The 14,580-nt window shown below is 49.0% G+C and overlaps 1 protein-coding gene across 2 annotated transcripts in view; it reads right to left on the bottom strand.

Moving 5' to 3' along the window:
* Nucleotides 1–2,599: 2,599 nt before the first annotated feature.
* The window catches only part of CMTM4 (CKLF like MARVEL transmembrane domain containing 4), a 40,072-nt gene continuing 28,091 nt past the window's right edge, over nucleotides 2,600–14,580 (bottom strand). The window contains exons 3-5 of one of the 2 annotated variants that reach the window (XM_071567202.1): nucleotides 13,044–13,142; nucleotides 11,486–11,648; nucleotides 2,600–11,409 (exon numbers count right to left, since the gene is read on the bottom strand). In XM_071567202.1, coding sequence (XP_071423303.1) covers nucleotides 11,255–11,409; nucleotides 11,486–11,648; nucleotides 13,044–13,142 — 417 coding nt within the window. In that variant the 3' untranslated portion in view covers nucleotides 2,600–11,254. Of the gene's footprint in view, nucleotides 11,649–13,043; nucleotides 13,143–14,580 lie in introns of both variants that reach the window. The other variant, XM_071567201.1, reaches the window with a different exon arrangement.

Raw genomic sequence — 14,580 nt, forward strand, 5'->3', positions numbered from 1 at the left:
GGGCTTGCTGACCAGCACTGAGCAGCCCCAAGGGTGGAACAATCCATGTCGTGACAGTGCCAGGCATTTTATGATCGAAACACTGAGACCCAAAGACAGGAATGGGGCAAATGCCCACCTGGCACCACAGGTGGGTTTTCCACACAGCTCTCACTGCCTGAAGGGCTCTCCCTCCTCCTCTCAAAGACCTTTTAGACTCATCTGTGGACTTGTTCAGTCTTGTGTTTTTTGGACAGGTGACATTAAGAAATTCAAAAGGCCTTTCCAAGGAGTTTTTTAGATTCTGACTGAAACAAAAGGCTTTGTTGTGTTTTGAACACTGTCCATTCCTCCCTTCCTCCATTTAATTTTGCTTTTCACTTGATACCGTTCAAAGCTTTCCAAGTCTCACATTTCCCAGTGACAGCCTTTTCCAGGCTCCCAAGGGAAAAGCAGCATGTCCAGCCACTGTGGTGTTGGAGAGGACACTCCCACCAGCCTGGGGTGCTGGAGACAGAACACAATTTAACGCTCTGCAGAGCAAGCAGATGGGTTCAGTCACTCTGGTTCCAGGGGCTCACTGTGCAGATCTCTGAGGCTGAATTTCCAGCTGGGGGAGCAGAGCTTGTGCCACCTGGGCTGCAAACCAAACCCCACCAGTGCCTGTTCCCAACACCTGCACCTCAAACTGAGGCAGCACCCACAGGGCTGCTGAGCCAAACTGGGGCAGGAGCTCCAACCAGCCTCAGGGAGACTCAGAGCGATGGTCAGGATTCATTCCACCTTTGGAGCAGGATACAACCTGCTCTCAAAGAGCAGGTGCAAGGTGTGTACCAGCAGACACACACAGCAGCTCCACCTGCTCATCCTGTGATCTTTGAGCATGGAGAGAAGAGAGGGAGAATGGATCAAAGAAGCAGAGGAAATTTAGGCAAGCACTGAGAATGTGAATCGAGTTACAAGGTGCTCAAGACACCTTTTTGCAGAGAGTATTGGTTTAAAAGTCAGGATCTTTAAGTCACTACTTAAATAAACAGGACTGTGTCCAAAAATCCACACTGCAACAGATTCCTCCTTTACTGGAAGAATTCACAGTACTCAATGTTTTCTAGAACATCGAGGTCACAAGGTAGAACAATGCTACCTAGAAAATTTAAAATTTAAGTGTGGTTTTGTTTGGGGTTTTGTTTGTTTTGAGTTTTCTAAATAAGTCAATTTTTAAATCTGTTTCCTTGATGAGAAAAATGCCAATTCCAGTGTTAATTTTGGCCAGGAAGTACTTGTGCTTTAATTTTATATATTTTGAACACTCTCCATCACATTGTTTTAGCCTGATCCATGAATAAGAAATCAGAGTATTCCCAGGAGACTGAAGAAGAGCCAGTATTCAAAAGTTACACTATTTTGAAATTATAAACTCTTTTGACAACTGACAAAGCTGCTCTGGGTGAGGAACTCCAGGATAATGCCACATTGCTGCTGTCAGCCCCACAGGAGAGAGAACTGACTCCCCCTTGTTGTACAAGCACGTGAACCCTCCTGTGGAAGTGCCACCACCTCTGCCCACCTCCCCTCACACATTGTCCCTATCCAGTGTTGTGAGGGCATCATCCATCTTCCCAAGTCTCACAATACTCATTCAACCATCCATGTGTTTCCACAGTTCTCACCTTTACTGACTCGGTGCTTTCACCTCACACTCAAGCACCTGGAGGCCAAAATTCCCATCAGCATCGAGGCAGAACTTGAACCCTACATCCCAGGAGGTGGCAGATATTACACACTCACTGGGGCATTTCAGCCCCCAAATCCTTCCCAGTCCTGACCAAGACAGAGCATTCCAGCCTGTTGGAGCACCCCAGACAGAGAAGTGCTCCAGGAGCAATCCCACCAAAAGCACTTGAGTTACAGGAGTCCCCCCTGCTGTCTGTCCCATCTGACCTCTCAAGGCTCTTGCAGGGTTGTTCATCAATCCCTGCAGTCTGAGCTGCCCAGTGACAGCCCCCTGTGCCAGGGCTGGGGTTTGCCCCTCGTGTCAGCTCTGCAGGGATGTGCCTTCAGCTGCTGCTCTGGGGGGCACAGCCGACCCACAGTTGCTGCCCCAAGGGCCTCATGTGGCCTCTGGATGTGGTTTAACCCCAGCAGCCCCCAAGACCCTCCCTGCCACCTGCTCACTCAGTGGGACCAGGAGAGAACTGGGAGGGTAAAAGCTGGAGAACTTGTGGGTTGGGAAAAAGACAGTGGAATGTGGAACAAAAGCCGTGCACACAATCAAAGCAGACCAAGGAATTCATTCACTCCCATGGCTGGGCAGGTGTTCAGCAGCTCCAGGAGAGCAGTGACTTGGGAGGACAAACTCCATCACTGCAAACATCCCTCCCTTCCTCCTTCTCCCACCACTTGAGATCCTGAGCATGATGTCACACGGTGTGGGATATCCCTGTGCTCAGTTAGGGCCACCTGTCCCTCTGTGTCCCCTCCAGCCTCCCCATACCCCCAGCCCTCCCCAGCGTGGCAATCCCTGCTCAGCCAACTCAAACATCAGCTCCAGCACAGCCCCACAGCAGCCTCTGGGAAGGGAATTGCCTCCAGCCCAGCCCACCTTTACAGATAAAGACAATTTTTTAGTACATTAATATATCCATTTATTAAACAGGAAGTCCTTCACAAATGATTCCAAACTATATTGATTGGGCTAAGTGTTAGAAAACTACCATTTTCTCTACATACAAAAATACAGACTTTTACCACTATGAAGAATGATCAGAAGAGTACCATGAAAACCCAGAGCTTGAATCTTCAAATAGAAAGACAGAAAGACAATAAAAAAAATTTACAAAAAGTATTGTGCCCATATACAAAAAGCCTGGGAAATCAAAATGACATTTAAAACTGATAAATACACCATTTAAATTATGCTACAACAGAATGGATTTTAAAAACAGGACTGCTTTCTGTATTGCAAGACATTACAGTTCTTCAGCTCATGTTTTTGATTAGCCAGACACCAAGAGAAGAAACACACAACATCCTGAACAATTGTTACTGGTGTAGGAACAAGGTGGAGGTTCTGTTTTCCTGGAGAGTACCTGTGACACTGGTCAAGCATTAAGAGAACAACTTTCACACACAGCTGGAAGCTGCTGCACTTACACTGGGCACAGCTGGAGGTACCACCATGGAAAACAGCTGCTTCACCAGCTGCCAAGTGCTCCTGGAGAACATCAGGAACTCACCAAAATAATGTGAAAATCTTCATGGCTGTGAATTGTCTCTGTGTAAACATGTGCTAACCTGTGACATCCTCAAATCAAGGACACTGCCCTGCATCCCCGAGGCACAGGGACTGCCAGGGACAGGCACCTGTACCCAGAGTGGGCACCAGAGACCTGCTGGGACTGAACAGGAAGGTTTCCCTTCCAAAGCAAAGCACTGAGGGTGTTCCACAGCAGGTTGTGCTCATCTGACAAAAGGAAAAGTGCACCCCCTTTGCTCAGCCCGAGATGGAATCGGAATGCTGTTTCAACCAACACTTCAGAGCTGTTGGAATTACAAATGTGTTGGGAGAGGACCTGTATCCTTGGGATCAACTCCTCTGGTCAGGCTTGGCTGCTCCCCAGAGGTTGCAAATCATGAGCTGTGAGCCAGACCCAGGGTGAGCCTGGAGTGCTTCTGTGCAGGACCCAGAACCAGCCCCAGGGACACAGACGGCCCACCCTGAGCATCCCTGCCCAGGCCCAGGACAGGCACCTGCAGCACCTGCAGCTCTCCTGGCACCTGCAGCTCTCCCAGCACCTGCAGCACCTGCAGTTCTCCCGGCACCTGCAGCACCTGCAGCACCTGCAGCTCTCCTGGCACCTGCAGCACCTGCAGCTCTCCCGGCACCTGCAGCTCTCCCAGCACCTGCAGCACCTGCAGCTCTCCCGGCACCTGCAGCTCTCCCGGCACCTGCAGCACCTGCAGCACCTGCAGCTCTCCTGGCACCTGCAGCTCTCCCGGCACCTGCAGCACCTGCAGCACCTGCAGCACCTGCAGCTCTCCTGGCACCTGCAGCTCTCCCGGCACCTGCAGCACCTGCAGCACCTGCAGCACCTGCGGCACCTGCGGCACCTGCGGCACCCCCAGCTCTGTGCTCTGTGCCCAGGGCAGGCAAAGGGGCACAGAGCTGTGCCACGGGATCACTGTTGGTGCCCAGGGAGGGCAACGAGCAGCCACGAGACTGGGGCTGGTGGGGACAAAGCACAATGAGGCCTGAATGAAGCAGGGACTCACAGTACAAAAATAGTGTTTACTGGCTTAGTAAATGCCCATCTCTGTGTCTGTGAGTGACAAGTGTTACACCACACATGGAAGGCACCCCAGGTGAAGCAGTTTGTTGGTATTTGTTCACAATTCTGTGAAAAGACAAAGTGGCAACTTTCAAATCAAAATCGAGCATTAGAATGAGAAATAAATACATACTTTACTATTTTATTGTGGGTTCCTGAACCCTTACAAACTTCAACATATACAAATAGTTTCCAAATGACACTAACACAGAAGAGAGTAACTCTACACAGATATAATGATTAGCTAAGTCACTCGTTATATCATCTCATAAATGTTGTACCTAAAGTATAGAAATCATTTTAAAATGCAACAGATTGGTCACAATGTATAAATCAAACCATTTTCTGACTCCAGAGCTGTGCTGAATGAGTTAAAGCTGAGTGATCTGTAGTGCCAAGATACTCTCCCTCCACAACAGCCAACGAACAGAAACCAGTAAACATTCAAGATTAAAGTATAAACAGTAGAAAAATGAAGGTAGCAATTGTTGTAATAAAAGGGTGCCAGAGCCACTTTAACCTGTAGACATCAGGACAGATGTAACATTACTAAAACTATTTAGACAACAATACTTTTGGGATTAAAAGGTTACCAAAAGTGGTAAATCAGCCTAGTTAAGAGAGGGCGTTTTCTTTCAAACACATGAAGGTTTTTATTAAATATGTCTATGGAGACATTTGTCCAAAGCAGAACAACACAATACCCTGAAATTTCCTGTATCCACACAATAGCCTGGGACAGACAGGAGAGGCAGATGGTCATATTCCATTCTGTTACCCACATCCAGATGTTCTTAAAACAACTGTAGGGACCAGCCCCAATTAAAAAAGAAGCAACTCCCAGATCTCTGTCACTACAATCTGGCCATGGCTTTTCCAAAGGCTCCCACGTCCTCATCCTGAACCCAAGAACAGTTCCCACATCCTCCCATCAATGCTAACTGGCTTTTTAAAGTTCTACCCATGGCATAGAGATAAAACCTTCATAGTAAACACAAAGCTCTATGTTATAAATACATCAATCATGGCAACTATGTCTATTGTATATAAAATTAAATATATTCTGTTTGCCAAGTATAATTTAAAAAGGAATATCTGTGGCTAGTTATAAAAAAATATTTATTAACCCATAGAGATTAAGAGGCAATTTTACCAACTCATCCATCCAGCACAAATGAAAGAGCTGCACTGGGATTCTGGACAGGGAACTTTATCTAATCACATTCCTATGATAAATAGGCAACTTTCATTTCTGGGCATATATAAGAACACTTCTGAAAGCTGCATATCCCAAAAGAAAATTAGATTGTGTTGATTAAAGTAAAGGCTATCATAAATCACAGTGTGAGCAGATTTTTTAAAGATTATTTTTAGCATACAAATGGTTAAATTATAGACAGATTTAAAAAAGACAACACAAAAGTAAGAACCAAAACAAGGGAACCCTTTCAGGTTGGACAGCACCATTCTGACTTGGTCAAACAGATCTGTCAAGGTGGCCAAGAGGCTGAGACGGAAAATAACACAACAGGAAAAAACTCAGTCAGAGATTTCCTGAGTATTTGTAGGAATTCATTTTAACCAAAAATACAGAGAGGAATATGGCGTCATTTCCACAAAGTATTTTCAAACATTCCACTGATTTCTGTCCTGGTTTTGGAATAATTTTAAAATGCTTTTGCTGCCATTAAAATTCATGCCCAGGACAGCTCCATCTGCACAGCATTTCTGAGCTTTGCTGGGCCCCCAAACAATAAACAGTCCATTATTCCAAGCCCTCCTGAGCAGGCACCTCTGGCCCAGGGTGTGTCCCTCCTTCACGAAGTGCAGGAGCATCTTTCCTTCTGTGCTTGGGGATTATTATAGTTCATGTATCACTTGAAAGGACTGGATTGTTAAGAGCCCTTCTCACCACTCATCACACCCTCACACTGTGCCCACCTTTCCATCTACCCCAAACACCTGCTGAGCACGTTTGGCTCCAGAGCTTCCAGCACAAGAGCTGATCTTTATGCTCTTTCTTCCATGCAAAAGGCTCCTCAGTACCTCAGCTGGGTAGGACAGAGGATATTACTTTCTACACCATCTGACTCGCTATTAACTTTGGGTTTGGTTTTAATTATGCCCTAAAAACTTGCTTATTTTAGATTTTTGGTGAGCTTTTTTCCTCACAAAAGGAAACAAGTAGAAATGTCTACAAAGTTCTCATGAGACAAGAAAACAACAGCTACAAAACAAGGACAAAGAAGAGGGGGTGGAAAAAGGCTGCATTAATTAAACCACATATTAGGTAAGCATTTGCTGTGCCTGCACCTGCCCAAAATAGCACAGAGGTGACAAACACCAAATTTGTTCAGACCTTAAAGTTCATGAAGAACTAGTGGTTAATTCCCTCCCAACAGCCTCCCTGCAGCCTGGAGCAGATCAGTCCCTGCTGTGCTCCACAGCACGTCAGGAACCACTCAGGGGGAGAGACAGACAATCATCATATGGGAGCAAAAATAAACTGTTATCTTAGGGACGAGTGGAAACTTTCCCCTCCTCTTTGTAGAATGAACAGTGAAATGCAGACAGATGACACAGCTGAGAGATGCACAGTGGGACAAATCCTGTGCAGGAGCACCTCACACTGACCCTTGCATTGAAATCCTTTGTGAGAGGCATCTTGGAAGTGAGAGATGAGGGGCTGCCTCCAAGGCACAGATGTTGTGCTTCCCATACAAAGCCCTGATGAAACACAGACCCCAGAGCTCTGGAGCTGGTGCCTTGTCTCTCAGAACAGGCAGAGGGAGCAGAATCTCCAACCCTCTGCACCTCCAGGCACGTGGCTCCCACCAGAGCAGCACCCCAGTGCCCTCCCACAGCCCCACGGGAAGGAAGGACAGTCCCAGCCCAAGCCTCAGGAAAGGAGAGAGCACCAGAGTCAAATAAAAGGGATGTGGACACAGTTCTGGTCCTCCTGGCACTGACTGCACAGACCAATGACCAAGGTTAGCAAACCTTAAATATTAAAGCATTAGATCCGTGAGCACAAATGTACAAATTAAAGGAACAAGGGAGAGTAAGAAGGAATCAGCTTTGCTAAGAAGCTTCCCTCAGTTCCTGGCTGTGGTTTTAGGAATTCCTGCTGTTGTGGCCCTTTGCACAGCACAACAATGAGACAAACCTGACCTGAGCCTGACAGGACTGAGCAGCAAAATACAGATCCTTACAACACAACACACCAATTCCTGTGTTGTTGCTCCAGTCAGATCTTATTAACATTTTCATGTCTGTGCATAGGTTGCAGAATTTACAGTCATTTCTACACCCACAAACACAGGGAGGTCCCATGTCTGAGGCTCTGTTGGACCAGAGAGGACTCATCTGAACCAGCACAGTCCCAAGCATCCCATTCCCACAAGGTTCAGCTGTTTAGCTCTAATTTGGTTCTATTTACAGTGGGTTCTGAGTCCCTTTCTGGAGCTACACAGCACTCTTAAGGACTCAAAGAAACCATCCTTATGTGCTAGCAATTATGAGCAAGCCTACCTGGCTGAGAGAAGCAATTTAATGTCACTTTTCTAAGCAGGTCTCACAAAAATTCAAGCTTTCTGCCCTATTTTCTTCTTACAAGATAATTTGTGATGCCTGCAGTTTGGATAACAGTCTTAAAATAGTACCTCTTCAGTACACTGTGTGAATCAAGTTGGGGGGAATGAACCATTGATCTTAATACTTCCAATTTAGTTGTCTCTCACAGCTACTTTATTTCCCTTCTATGTAGTTCAGGCAGTAAATAACATCTCTGCAGAGTAATAAGTGCTTAAGATTTTCTAGAAAGTGTACACTGTACAATACTAAAATCATCTTTGGTCCCAAATATAAGGAAATTACAAATTTACAATTGCTTTTGTTTTACAAAGTGAATCAGTACTTTCAAAATTAACGTTCTCTTTTGAACTCTACCCTGAAAGCTGCGCTAAGCTCAAGCCACGATGCAAGTAATAAATAATGGCATTTTCAGCTGAGGAAAACTTACTCCACATGTAAAAGCCCTCAAGACCATTCCAGTATATTCTAAGAGGTGCCCAAGGACTGACTCACTTTCCTGCAGTGTAACTGCACCGCTCTGCATCTGTCACTGCAGCTCAAGGTACCCGCGACCTCACCCCAGGGGAAACTCAGCCACGTCCCCCTTTTTCCAGGCAAGGAAACATGTAGGGGTTTGAAAGGCATCAAACTCATAACTGAGAGAGGGCCGAGGCCTCCCACAGCTCTGCCAGGGCAGGATGAGCCCAGAGGGCACAGGGGGATCCTCCTCCTCCCCTGCCCCATTCCTGCAGTGCCAGCAGCCTCTGGGGACATGGCAGGGGCACGGCAGGGGCACAGAGAGGACAAAGCAGGGGCACGGCAGGGGCACAGAAAGGACACGGCGGGGGCACGGCGGGGGCACGGCGGGGGCATGGTGGGGGCATAGAAAGGACAAAGCAGGGGCACGGCAGGGGCACGGCAGGGGCACAGAAAGGACAAAGCAGGGGCACGGCAGGGGCACAGAAAGGACAAAGCAGGGGCACGGCAGGGGCACAGAAAGGACAAAGCAGGGGCACGGCAGGGGCACAGAGAGGACAAAGCAGGGGCACGGCAGGGCACGGCAGGGGCACAGAGAGGACACGGCAGGGGCACGGAAAGGACACGGCAGGGGCACGGAAAGGACACGGCAGGGGCACGGAAAGGACACGGCAGGGGCACGGCGGGGGCACGGCGGGGGCACGGAAAGGACAAAGCAGGGGCACGGCAGGGGCACAGAAAGGACAAAGCAGGGGCACAGAAAGGACAAAGCAGGGGCACAGAAAGGACAAAGCAGGGGCACAGAAAGGACAAAGCAGGGGCACAGAAAGGACAAAGCAGGGGCACAGAAAGGACAAAGCAGGGGCACGGCAGGGCACGGCAGGGGCACGGAAAGGACAAAGCAGGGGCACGGAAAGGACAAAGCAGGGGCACGGAAAGGACAAAGCAGGGGCACGGAAAGGACAAAGCAGGGGCACAGAAAGGACAAAGCAGGGGCACGGCAAGCCCAACTCTGCCCCCTGATCTCGGGTGGGAGCTCCACTCTGAACACATGGATCTCTGAGAACAGTAGTTGGTATTTTAGTGGGTGGGTTTGGCTTGCTTTTGGGTTTGGGGTGGGCGTTTTTGTTTCGTTCAGGGTTTTTTAGTCTCTATACAACCTGCTTTAATGCCAGTTTACAATTCCAGCCTTGGTGTTTCTGCTGCTTTTAAAAGGTTGTTTGAAAGTTTTTACTGTCAGTTACTAAAAACTGACACATCTCCACACACACAAACTTCCAAACAAGCACAATAAAGTGTTACTACAGAAACCAATAAACCATTACTCACTACGAAAATGCAGATTTTCTTTAACCTCAGCAGTAACTCTGAATTTTAATCTCCATTTTAGCCACCAAGTGAAATGCAGTGCAGATGTCAGGACACTGAAAATGAAAAGACACGACCCTTGTCACCTTTTCTCACACATCGAATTCCCTGCTTCCAGCTGGAATGTTGCAGCTTTGGTTTCACTGCTGGCACTGCCCCAGCTCCCCCCTGGATTAAAAAGGCCCAGGCCCTTCTCCTGATGCCCTGCCTGGTGTGAGGCTGCAGTTCCTGCAGGCACCCACTGCAGAGAGCAGCTACAGCACAGCTCACATCCAGGCATCCATGGCACAGTCCCACCAATTCCAGGGAATTTCATTGTCCTCACACCAAAAGCAATTCAGCTCCTCCCCCACATGGTCTTCATGTGACATGCAGGCACCAAAATGCCAAATAATGAATTACAGAGATAAAAACACTAACCAAAAAAACAGAAAAATATCAAGAGACATCTTCCTCATAATATTATGATCTTGTCTAGCCAATTACTGCAGAATTTGAGTTCTGAGTAAAGAAAAATGTCATTCATTCACTGGTAGTACAGTTAAAACAAGAAAACTTCAGTTAGGTAAAACTATTTCTAAACAAATTACCTTCCAATTAGGTAAATTCATTTTCCAAAAAAACATTAGGGGAAAGAATCTGCAGAAACATCCAGTTAAAAAAATTAAATCAGGGTTACTACTACCTACTACCAATGATTTTAATTTTAGAACCACCATCTTTCCAAAAAGAAACATTTATCTTATGTGAATCACAACATTGCAACCTTAGAAACAGTTTATAAGCACATCATAATTTTTTGCTAGTTCTTGCTTACCCTGGGCTTGGAGGGAAAGCAAGTTCCAGCAAGAACTTCTAGAAATGTTGAACCTTAAAATAAAATAAAAAAAGAAGAAAGCCATGGCTGGAATGAAGTCTATTGGATGACAACCCCTTTCTTTCTCTCCTGTGCCCCTCAGCCCCTTTTCTCCCCCCTGTCTCCCATGTATTCTGCCCCTCTGGAATGACAAGCAGCACACATCCCAGGGGAGCAGAGCAGCACTGCTGGTACTGCCCCCTCGGCCACCCAGCAACAGGTCCCTCCACAGAGCTCAGCCCTGGCCACAGGCAGGCACCGACTCATGGGGCAGTCCCAGAGCACAGGAACCACCCACACTGTGGGACAGGACCCACTCCATCCACGGGTGTGCCAAGGGTGGCACTGCAGGAGAGCTGCGGGTCAGGCTGTGCAGGGATGGACAGGCGGTTTGCTGGGCAGGGACCGTGGCTGGAGTTATTGCTGTGTGCCCCTCGCTTCCTGCTGGGGTGGGTGGAATTCCTGCTGGGGTGGGTGGAATTCCTGCTGGGGTGGGTGGAATTCCTGCTGGGGGATTCCTCTCCTCCATCACCCAGTCAAGGTGGTGCTGGCTGTGCTGGTTTTGTGTTCACGGCAGGTGAGGAACGTGGATCTTCAGAGAGGGAGGAAACTGTGCAGTCAATCCAAAAAGGTAACATAGTTCAAAACATATATATAAAATATATTATATAAGCTATATAATATATGCATATACATATGTAGAGATCTTCAGTGGAGCTTCCTTTTGCATGACCATTCTCTGCCTCCACGCCAACAGCTGCTGCCCCAACACCCTCTGCACACACAGGGCTGGGCATCTCTGCCACCCTCTGCTCTTCCTTTTCTCTGTAAATGAAGCCAAGCCCCTTGTTCCACGAGGGAGTGAAGCCCTTCCTTCCCCGGCAGCCCCAGCAGGTCCCTCAGGCGTCCAGGCGCTGGCTCTCGGGGCGCTGCAGCACCTCCCTGGCCTGGGAGCGGGCGCGTGTGTAGTCGCTGCCGCCGCCGGGCTGCCCGCGGCTCAGCCGCCACCGCCGCACGGCCACCACCGTGTTCCCCGCGTACACCGCCACGGCCAGGAACCCAAACACCTGCACAGAGCACACACAGCTGTCACACACAGGTTTGGAAACAGGAAGAAAAGTAGTTTCCCAACAAAGCCCTCAGGAGTTTATTTTTCTGCATTACTTGCACTGACAAATCATTGTGGCGTGGTAGATTACGGGGTTTTAATTCAATGAACTAAAGAGTCTGCAAAGGTGACTTGTTGGTACAGAAAAATCAAAGGTGAGCAATTCAGATCTATGTAGACCTTGTGACACTGAAAGCAGCTAAGAATAATCAAGGCCACAGCTGCTGTGGATTGTTAAAGGAGAAATCCCTCCCTAGGAGCTCTCAGCAACTCCCCAGAGGTTTCTCATGAGAACTCCTCAGGTTTCCCACACCACACCGGAGATGTACCTGAAAACAGGATGAGTTCACCAAAACATTGGACTTGTGAGATATGGATTATAACCAATTGGGATTTGCAACTAGATGGTGTGAGGTTCAATTTAGCCAATAGAATGCAGCTTTAACCCTGTATAAACTGTGTGCAGTGTGTAATAAACGGCATTCACTCAATCACACTGGTCTGGTGCATGGTGTCCTTTTTCCTATTATTTTCCTATTTATTGTTTACTTTAGTGACTAAGATCAGTGATCCCAAAGAGAAAGTTCTCTGCCCACCAACACGAGAATTCAATCCTGTAGAAGCTCCTTCCTCAGGGTGCACATCAGTGAGAGATGACAGGAAGGGGCATGTCCAAGCCCTGGGCTTGGGGAGGAGCTGCTCTGCATCCTCCCTCTGTGCCTCTGCAGAGCTGAGGTGGGATTGTCAAAAGCAGGTTGGAAAAGAAAATTAAAAAGGTTGCAAACTCAAGCACAAAATTAATTTGCTTGAACTTACTGTTGTAAATTTAAAACCTTGAAGTGACACCATGTCACTCCACAGAACAAAAAATCATCTGTAGTGAGCAGGAACTCAGCAAATTCTGTGTGAACAGCTTCAGTTTCTTCTGAATAAGGTCATGGGTTCAATCTCTTATGTGGGCCATTGACTTAAGAGTTGGACTCGATGATCCTTGTGGGTTCCTTCCAACTCAACCTCTGTGATTCTGATTCTGTGTGAATTTTTGGGTCTACCTTTTCCATAGGTTTGCAACACAGAGTAGGGTCACCTAAAGTGGCTACAGAGAAAGAAGCAAGGCCAATTCAACTGTAAGTGTTCTCTGCAAGCCATTTTTCTGTTTGGTGCTGTCTCCAGCCTTAAGAGAAACAGCTCAAAGGATGTTAATACTCTTAAAATAAGAATTATCTTAGAGCAAACTGTACCATTTACTTCTAATTGTGTGATGGCAAAAGCAACAGGTGTATTCAATGAATGAGTAAAAGTTAATTTTTAGTTTTAATATAAGAGTCAGATATAAAGAAGTTCAAATTCTTACCACAGCAGCAATTTCTGCTCCAGTTTTGTGGTTTAAAGCAGCAAGTACTACAGAGGCAATGAAAAAGAAGAAAGTGCTGAGTCCAGTGTTGACCAGATCCTAAAAAGATAAATTCATTAGCATTATTAAAGGATGATTCTTTGCTCCTTTTCTCAGAAGTGATGACACAGAAGGTTAGAAGAAGAACCACAGCAACACTTCCCCACATTCTACATATTTGTTCCCATGCACAAAAGAGGGTCAAGATCACTGCCCAGGAAGGGCAGGTGTGCTCTGGGCTGGGAGCTGAGCACAGAGAGCAGCCCTGGCTGGGAGCTGGCACAGAGCAGCCCCTGGGCACAGAGCAGCCTCCCCCGGGCACAGAGCAGCCCCTGCACACAGAGCAGCCTCCCCCGGGCACAGAGCGCAGCCCCCCCCGGGCACAGAGCAGCAGCCCCCCCCGGGCACAGAGCAGCAGCCCCCCCCGGGCACAGAGCAGCAGCCCCCCCCGGGCACAGAGCAGCAGCCCCCCCCGGGCACAGAGCGCAGCCCCCCCCGGGCACAGAGCAGCCCCCCCCCCCCCCCTGGGCACAGAGCAGCCCACCCCGGGCACAGAGCAGCCACCCCTGGGCACAGAGCAGCCCCCCCCGGGCACAGAGCAGCAGCCCCCCCCGGGCACAGAGCGCAGCCCCCCCCGGGCACAGAGCAGCCCCCCCCCCCCCCCTGGGCACAGAGCAGCCCACCCCGGGCACAGAGCAGCCACCCCTGGGCACAGAGCAGCCCCCCCCGGGCACAGAGCAGCAGCCACCCCCTGGGCACAGAGCAGCAGCCCCCCCCTGGGCACAGAGCAGCAGCCCCCCCCCCGGGCACAGAGCAGCAGCCACCCCTGGGCACAGAGCAGCAACCCCCCCCGGGCACAGAGCAGCAGCCACCCCTGGGCACAGAGCAGCAACCCCCCCCGGGCACAGAGCAGCAGCCCCCCCCTGGGCACAGAGCAGCAGCCCCCCCCTGGGCACAGAGCAGCAGCCACCCCTGGGCACAGAGCAGCAGCCCCCCCCGGGCACAGAGCAGCAGCCCCTGCAGCCCCTGCACACAGAGCAGCTCTGCAGCCCCTGGGCACATCCCCTGCCCTCCTGGGCTCAGCACAGCAGGACTGGCAGCACACAGAGGGACTGAAGCTGCTCTGCCTGGGCTGACACTGCAGCAACCTGAGTATCAAACTCAGCACTTCAGGAACCCCTCAGTCTCTCTCACATCAGCACTCAGGAGCTCTGCTACAAACTCTTTGAGGCCTTCACTGTCTAAAACTGCACGTCCTGTGTCATTCCTGTGAGTAACAGCTGCCTGGACTGTAATAACACTCAGGTTTTTACCTATTTACTGCATAAAACTGATGTTTCAAGCAGACATTTCAGAACACATGCACAGCAACACGTTCAGGAAACTCCTGCTTTGCTCTCAGCAGAGAACAGGGACTTGCCACACAGAGTTCAGTGATGCACATGCTGCACATGTCACTGGCTGTGCCTGTGCTGCCATGCCCTCCTTACAGCAGGGT

The sequence above is a fragment of the Pithys albifrons genome, chromosome 12 (assembly GCF_047495875.1).
Source record: "Pithys albifrons albifrons isolate INPA30051 chromosome 12, PitAlb_v1, whole genome shotgun sequence".
NCBI classification, from domain to species: Eukaryota; Metazoa; Chordata; class Aves; order Passeriformes; family Thamnophilidae; genus Pithys; species Pithys albifrons.